The sequence below is a fragment of the Sceloporus undulatus genome, chromosome 4 (genome assembly GCF_019175285.1).
Source record: "Sceloporus undulatus isolate JIND9_A2432 ecotype Alabama chromosome 4, SceUnd_v1.1, whole genome shotgun sequence".
NCBI classification, from domain to species: Eukaryota; Metazoa; Chordata; class Lepidosauria; order Squamata; family Phrynosomatidae; genus Sceloporus; species Sceloporus undulatus.
The window spans coordinates 159343087-159351659 of record NC_056525.1 but is presented as its reverse complement, the minus strand read 5'-3'; the positions used below and the strand labels follow the sequence as shown (position 1 = coordinate 159351659).

The following is an 8573-nucleotide window of genomic DNA, read 5'->3' as shown; positions in this document are numbered from 1 at the left end:
TTTATGTTTCCCCGCGTCTCCCGGTGGATCTTAGTGGGGTTACAGACTAAATAACCCTGTATGGTGTTTGTTTGTTTGAGGAGGGTATCCAGTCAGTTATGGTGACCTTCAAAATCCAATATTAAGTAGTTAACACAAATAGCAGTATAAAGAGGTAAGATTTTGCAATGTACTATTTTAGACTGCATACTGAGTCTGTATGTTTACCTGAATGCAATCCCACCAGGAAGATTACCCCAGAGAATGTCAAAAACAAAGGCTGTTGTTAAGCCCTTGCCTTTATAAGCTGTTTTTAGTGTCCAAGGACCCTTTTCTCCTTCTCTCTCTGTAGGGGAGCACAGTAATATGCAACCTGTTTACTGTCACTTGCAGCTTCAAGTGTTACAACCACATGAAGTCTGATCACTAGATTCTGCTAATTGTATATCAGCAGAATCCCCATGGATTTGAGAGGATTTCCTGCAGGCTGTTCTTTGTCCTTAATCTTTCAAGAAGGCAGGCATCTCTAAGACCTCTCTGCAAAGACTGTAGCAACAAAGTAGGTTTGACTGGGGGCAGGGCAAAACACATCACGAAATGGATGGAGAGGGAAATGAGAGGGAAATGCAGCTCAGGTCTTTCAGATACATTGGTGAGTCAGTTTGGATGAAACTGACTCACTGATGTGTCTGAAAAACTCAAGCTTCATTTCCCTCTCATTTCCCTCCTTATTACCATAAATGAAATACAGATAACTGTTCAAACTAGGGAAGTGAAGTACTCTTGTTAAATTACTCTTTCACAATGAGACGTATTGAGACAGCATGCTATTTTTTATTTTATTTTTTTAAAAAATCCTGGAATACTTTATGGCTATGTTATGAAAATGAGATGAGCTCTTTTTTCCCTGTTGACAGTTGTATAATTTGCACAAAACATCTCCATGTACAACTAGTGTCTTTTCCTTTTTTGGAATAATACATACACACACATCAAGCACAAATGACTGTCTGACTGATGGGAAAGATTCAAACAACCTAATCAAGCCGTCTCATTTTGAAAATCAATTTAACAGGAAAGTGTTGTAAAAGATGAAAAATATGAAAGGATGGGATCTGACAAATGAAGTTATTATATGGTAAGATGGTAGATGTATAATGACCAGTACCACATCCACATCCACAGACAAGATGTAGCTCATAAAATAAATATGCTTAGTCTTTTTTTGTAAAATATATAAGATAACTTTATTACTAATAAGTTGTGAACAGTCAAATACATGGTTGAATGAAGGAGAGCGAGAAAGAAGGAAAAAATGGCTGCAGGTTACAGTGAGGCAAGAAGATTGCAGGTGTGGAAACCCAAATAAACAGGAAGTCAATAAACATTCAAACTAACAGTTAGTATAACCATAGTATTGTTAAGTTAATGACTCTAACAGCAATTATTATAATTTTACTACACAATTTGCAGAATTTAGACATTTTGCATGATTTACACATAACTTGTTCTAGAAAAGGCCAAAACACTTTCTCACAAATGATGGAAAATATATCATAGACAAGGAAGGGGGAAAAGCAGTTTCTTATTCTGACACATGGAGCAAAGTATTTCCCTTCTTAATTCAAACATACGAACACTTGTATGAGCATAGACAGATACACTGCCCACAGGTAGGATTATCTCACATAGTAGCATGCCCTGAAAATGACAATGCAGGGAACCCATGTTACAGTGGACTGTGCACAGAGTAAACAGAAGGGGAAACAAAGTACAGTTCAGTATAGAAAATAATCAAGCACTTAAGTAGGTAAAGAAAGTCAAAGAACTATGTCATAAAGTCAATATGGAAATATTACTCAGCACCAGCACCTGGTATTTTCAAACAGTTGCTGTGGGTACTACCAATTGGGATGCCTGCCTTGTTCCTTCACCTTCAGTGTATTAAATACCTAGCTGTTTATTAATACTGTTTATCCTTCACCAAGCCACACCTTCTGATAGCTTTTTAAAATAGGTACACACCATTTAGCTAGGCTGGCCCAAATTTGTGCATCGATTATTTTAATAGCATCCAGAATGTGCTACCCAAGGCAGCCTCCTGCACCTAGATTAGCATGGCCTTGCCTGGGAGGAGCCCTATTCCTTTCAATAGCCTCTTGCTTAGTTGTCTGTATTCTGCTGAATTACAGGATTTCACAAAACACAGCTTTAGAAAGTTCTGGAAAAGTGTGCATTATGATTTCTAAGCATGCTTGATATGCATTGAATGCATTATTGATAAACAGCTAAGGGGAAGACAATGTTTTCCACTGTAGTGTGAAAACTGACAGATGGAATAGGGAGATAAGAAAGCAAGCATGATAGATTGACTGTATCCTGCAGGATAGAATTTGATTCCTAAAATAAAGCAAGGCACAAAATCTATCTAGCTTCAGATAGGAAAGCCTGTTGTGCAAAAAGCTTCAGTAGATATCAGGCAAGTTATATTAAACATTCAGGAGAATGTTGCTAGCATAATGCAAACAATTTTCATGGACGTGTGGAGGAGTGAATACAAAGAAAACAATTAATGCTAGATGTTGTGGCCTCTACAAAAATACCAGAAAAAAATTAAATTAAGCATGGGGGACATGCAACCCTTCAGATCTTGTCAGATGGAACTGCTTATCTGGCTATGAGTGCTGAAATGATTGGTGCATTTTCCCCACCATGTGCTTATTCATTTGACTGTCTTCTTTGGTAAATAGTAGCATCCTTTCTCTCAAGATTGGATAATACATCAAAAATATTTTCAACTGAAAACAGTGGTGGGGCAAAAGCCCATTCCTGCTCATCTGAGTGTCTTCACTAGAAATGTATGATTTATGATGTCCTTCAAAAGGTGGTCTATGCCCATAATTCTCAGATATCATGCTGATCAAAATATCTTAGTCACAAAGAAGAAAATGAAGCAAAAAGAACAGAACCTAGCATGTTACACTAAAGCCAGAGTGGGCATGCTTTGAGAGACATACTACCAGTTTTCAGCTCCAGATGACAGCAGGGCGGGGTTCTGTGGCATCATGGGGAACTGAACCATGATCTCCCAGGAGACTAGTCCAAACTCAAACTGCTACACCACACTCGCGTCTCAAACACAACAAACTTGTTACAGGATTTTCTGAGATATTTGCAATTGCCTTCTGAGGCTGAGAGAATGTGACTTGCCAAAGGTCTCCCAGTGGGTTTCATGACCAAGTGAGTTTCTTCAAAGGAGATTTGTCATTGCTTCCCTCTAAGACTGAGAGAGTGTGACTTGCTCAAAGTCTCCCAGTGGGTTTCATGGCCAAGTGAGTTTCTTCAGAGATTTGCCATTGCCTTCCTCTGGGGCTGAGAGAGTGTGACTTGCCCAAGGTCTCCCAGTGAGTTTCATGGCCAAGCTGGGATTTCAGCCCTGATCTCCAGTCGCACACGCAAACTGTTGGTTATTACCTATAAAGCCCTAAATGGCTTGGGCCCAGGGTACTTGGAGGACCGCCTCTCCCCATATAATCCGCCCCGCACTTTCAGATCAGTCGGCAAGCATTTGTTGAGGATTCCTAAGATGAGATATATCTCATCCTCACAAAGGGCATTTTCTACCTCGGCCCCGCAAATCTGGAACTCCCTTCCTGACAAGCTCCGCTCTGTCACCTCCCTAGATCTTTTTAGGAAGAAACTTAAGACCTTTCTTTTCCGACAAGCTTTCCCCCATGTGTCCTAATGTTATGCTGTTCTCCCCCTGATATACAAATGTTTTTATCCAGCTAGCTCTGTTTTTGTGGTTTTAATTATCTGTAAGTTTTATAGTTTGTAATTTCTAATGGGATGTTGTTAACTATTTTGTCGGTAATACGTGTTATGTCGGGTTTTTATATTGTATCACTTCTTGCTGTACACCGCTGTGATCTAATTTGGAATAGCGATATATAAATAAATAAATTATTATTATTATTATTATTATTATATTTTATTTATTTATTATTATTATTATTATTATTTCATTGTACTTGTTATTGTGCTGTGCCTTCTGTTCTTTATTGTGCTTGTTGTTGTTGTTGTTGTTGTTTGCCTCCAAGTCATTTCCAATTTATGGGCCCAGAGCATCCTCCTTCCCTTCTCAGTGCTGGTTCCTGGCAACCCAAAGGTGAAACTACCATGGGGCAAGCTTTGTCAGAGAGGGATTTCCATTGTCGTCATCTGAGGCTGAGACAGCATAACTTGTGTGTGTGATGCCTTCAAGTCATTTCCAACTAATGGTGACCCTAAGGTGAAACTATAATGGACTTTTCTTGGCAAGTTTCATCAGAGGGACGTTTGCTATTGCTAGTGTGGGGCTAAGAGAAGGTGCCTTGGGTTTCCCCCTAGATGTCCTGCCCCCAGAAGGTGGAAGTCCTGCTCCCAACAGTCCCACCCTCAGCAACCAGTGACACCCAGTGCAGCAATGCCACTGAGTTTTGGCATTCGTTCTCTAAAAGGTTCACCATCATTGATATAGAAGATCAGAAAAGTACAGAGGTATATTATAAAGCTTCTAATTATATTTATGACTGCTGAACAAGTATGATGTTAGACAAAAAAAATCAAGAATAATATTTTATACCTATATGTATATGTTTTTCCAAGATAATGTAGCAATAGCAATAGGAAATACAGTTCTATACCGCTTACCCATGTACTAAGTAGTTTACATAGTGTAAGTTAATTGCCCCCAACAAGTTGGATACTCATTATAGTGACCTACAGAAGGATGCCAGGCCGACTTGACCTGGAGCCCCTGGCTGTTATTGAATTCACAACCTTATGATGATTAGCAGTACAGGCATTTAACCACTGTGATGTGATTTAAAATAAGCGACACCTTCCCAATATAGGCCCAGGATGGACCACTGAGAAATGGCAGCCTGCTGGTGGCCTAGTTTCCTCCGCAGGGATGGCGCAGCCCCCAAACGGCACACTGTCACTACAAAGGAAAAAGAACCTGTAAAAGCCGGGTTCTTTTTCCGGCACCACAATGACGTTGCGAGTGTGCTAATGGAACACTTGCAACATAAGTGCCACATGGCAACGTGTGGACGCCATGTGGCGCTTACATAACAATGGCGGCTCCCATGTACACAGGGACACTGCCATTGTAATGCCGCTGCTCTATGCTAGTGTAGGGACCATATGGTTGCCCGTGGTCCTTAACCCTAGAATCGGTGCCATTCCGGCACAAAAGGCCGGTGTGTACCACGCCATAGTTATCCAGATTGCAATAATTATGTGTTATAATTCTGGATATGAGAGATCCTTCCCTTCTGTCAATACAAATTATCTTTTTAAGCCACAACATGTCTGCCCCCCAAAATAACACAAATTTATTTCATCTACTGTCAATGACGCACCTATGTGATAGCAACTCTATACCAGTTCAAATATATTTAATAGTGCACTAGGTACCAGAATCTTGTAAAAACCAAGACAATTCTGATTGACAGAAAGTTTGTTTGTCATGTGCTAGTGTATTGATATCATATAGATCAATGCCACTCAAAGTGATGGCCTGTGGGCTGGTGTCAAATCATGGCTGGCAAACTGTGAGTTTACAAAAAAGAAAGAAACAGTTGTACCAATGGGCAGAAATATTGTGCTAATTCATAACACATGGGGGGACATAACATATGGGTCTGTCATAGCTTTCAAACACTGCTGTGGGGAAATGCTAGAACTCTTTGAAAGATTAGTAAGAGTATCTCAATTAGAAGGTCATTAACTACAGTTCTAAAAAACGGACAGCCCACAAAGATCAATCTTCATCTGCAAAATAAAATTAAGACAATGGATGTCACCAGGTTTGTTTTTTTTTAATTCACACTGGCTTACACTCTGGCTTTGCATAAAGAAAATGGAATAACAACTGGGACAGACATGTTTTCCTCTGTTCAGGGTAGCATTCCCTTGTGGAAAATACATAGGGGCCACTTGTTGGTGGTAAGTATGACTGAAAGCAAAAGTAAGGACAAAGACAAAGAGAGTGGAACACCCTTTTCTCTTTCTCCAACTACTTTATTTTTCTTTCTATCACCTATTCCCCCCCTCTCTTTCTTCCTTTTAACCCAGTAGGTTTCCAAGGAAGAAAGTGATCACTCTTGCCAGAGCAGATGATTGAAATTATGGTATACATAGGGCCTTTAAAATGAGATCAAGAACTTCATTCAGACCTAGAGACATGGGTTATCCATAGTTTAAGACATAATTAATTCATCCATTCATTCAATCACTCACTTCATTTACATCCCACTTTTTGCCAACAGTGAGACTCAAGAAGGCTAAAAATAATCAGAAATCCCTGGCAATCCATGGCAGATGTTCCTCATCACACAAATCAATGCATGAATATCTCTTTGAAGGTTGAAAAGTGTGAAGACACTTGCATACATATTAATCTTTTTAAAAAAAATTTAAATAAAATTAATCAATTTTTTAACCAATTCACAGATCGTATGAAAGAGGAATACAATATTATTTTATCAGAATTCTTCTGACTGGAGCAAGAAGCATACTGAGCCTAGTCCATATTTGACAGAAGGCACAAATGATGAGAACTTGTTACTGCTTGCCATTTCTAATCTGGACCTGGATGTTTCATGAGTCACTCACTTCACCATCACCAAAAAGGACTAGCATGTATTTGCAAACTGAAAGGATAATGGGTCTATCGAAGAATCATGGAAAAGCGTTGCATCGAACCAAGCGGGGATGGATGTGGAATCAGTTTTTTTTACTGGAAGAATACACTGGTCCAGATACTCAGTATGTGGGCAAGGTAAGTACTGCAATCCATAGATGTCATACAATGACAAATTCTTGAAAAAATATAATCTATTTTAGTTTCTCAGGAGCAGCACTGAAACAATTCAGATTGAACATAACTGTCTGCTGGGGAGAAATAAGTTTTTACACCTGACAATTCTTGGAATCCTTCTGCTTTATGGGAAGAGGGTTCAGTTCTCTAATTGCCAGCTATGTATTTGTAGGGAAACATTATTTATTTAGCCATTTTAATGTATTCCCTCAGAATAGGAATTTATAGTTAATGTTTGGCAAAGCAATGAATGTGATATATGGTTGCTGGTAAAATCAACTAGATAGTTTGTCTCCAGGAAGTAGCATGGAAAATATATGTACTAGGAGCACTTGCTGTCAACAGCATAGACTCAGGTATGCCCCAAATATTTTTTTGATGAGAGTTTATCTAATCTGCATCTAAATCAAGAGATAGTGAGAGGACTAAAATTATTTTTTTAGTCCCAACTAAAGACTTTATTTAATCAAGGGGATTTAAATGCTGATTTAACTGTCAACAATTCAATGAGCTTATTCTAGTTGGGACTGACAACTGAATTTAGCCCAGAATTTTAACTAAGACATTTAAAATCATTTAGGCGGGTTACATACCACCATTTGGGACGTCCTCAGGACATCCCAGTTTAAAAAAGGGGTGTCTCTTCTAGACGCCCCTACTCCTGTTATGGACTCTGTCTGTAACAAATGGCAGTGGCCGTTCCACACGGCCGCCACCATCTTGACATAACGGACGCTCTGTGTCCGCACGTCGTGCCCTGGAAATGACGCCATGAGTGCGCGACTAGCGCCTTGTGGCGTCTCTTCCGGGGAGCAAGAAGGAGCGCAATTTTCGCACTCCTTCTTGGCAGTGTCCGGGAACCGCGCTGTTTGGCTGCTGCGGTTCCCGAACGCTGCCGCTGGCGGCGGCACGAGACGGCCCCTTCTGGGCCATCTGTAACATGCCAATGTCACTATATAGAAACACATACGCACAAGTTCATGATAAGTTACCAATAGCACCTGAATAATTGTTAAACCAATTCTGAAAAGTAGGCCAGAATGATAGCTGCAGAACCACTGGAGATTATCACATGGACAAAAAGACCAGAAATAAATTTGATATTGCAAATTCAAAAGCTGGTATTATCACAAGTAAAACCTCTTTAGTTCTGTTTTAAAGTTGATTAAAGAGATGGTAGTCTGGAGCAGCATGGGGAAAAGGTTGAATCTGGGTGGAGGAAGAGGTAATCATAGGTTGTGTCAAAAGCCCAGCATTACTAGATCTCAAAGCATGGTGGGCTGGATGATAGAGAAACAAGTGCAGTCAGATAGGGAGGTGCCAAATCATGGAGGGGTCTGAAAGTCAGCAGAAGAAGTTTATATCAGATTCTACAGGGAACAGGAAGCCAATGAAAGGATAATAATAGAGCAGTGATGTGATCGAAGTGACAGGCAGAGATCTAATAAGAACCAGCATTGTGTTGTGGTTTAAGCATTGGACTGCAGCTCTGGAGACCAAGGTTTGAATTCCCACTTGACACTAGAAATACACTGGGTGACCTTTGGTAAATCATACTGTCTCAGCCTCACATAAAGGCAGAGATAAACCTCTGAACAATTTTTGCCAAGAAAACGCCATAGGTTTTCTTTAGGGTCACCAAAAGTCAGAAATGTCAGCAACAACTTGAGGGCAAGCAACAAAGGAGTTGAGCAATTAAAAGGAGTTATAGAAATACATGCCATTT

The 8573-nt window shown here is 39.9% G+C and overlaps 1 protein-coding gene across 1 annotated transcript in view; it reads left to right on the top strand.

Annotated features, from left to right (window-relative positions):
• CDH9 (cadherin 9) overlaps positions 1 to 8573 on the top strand; it is a 178262-nt gene that overhangs the window by 51135 nt on the left and 118554 nt on the right. Inside the window, exon 2 of the mRNA XM_042465310.1 lies at positions 6481 to 6808. Coding sequence (XP_042321244.1) covers positions 6578 to 6808 — 231 coding nt within the window. The 5' untranslated portion in view covers positions 6481 to 6577. The remainder of the gene's footprint in view (positions 1 to 6480; positions 6809 to 8573) is intronic.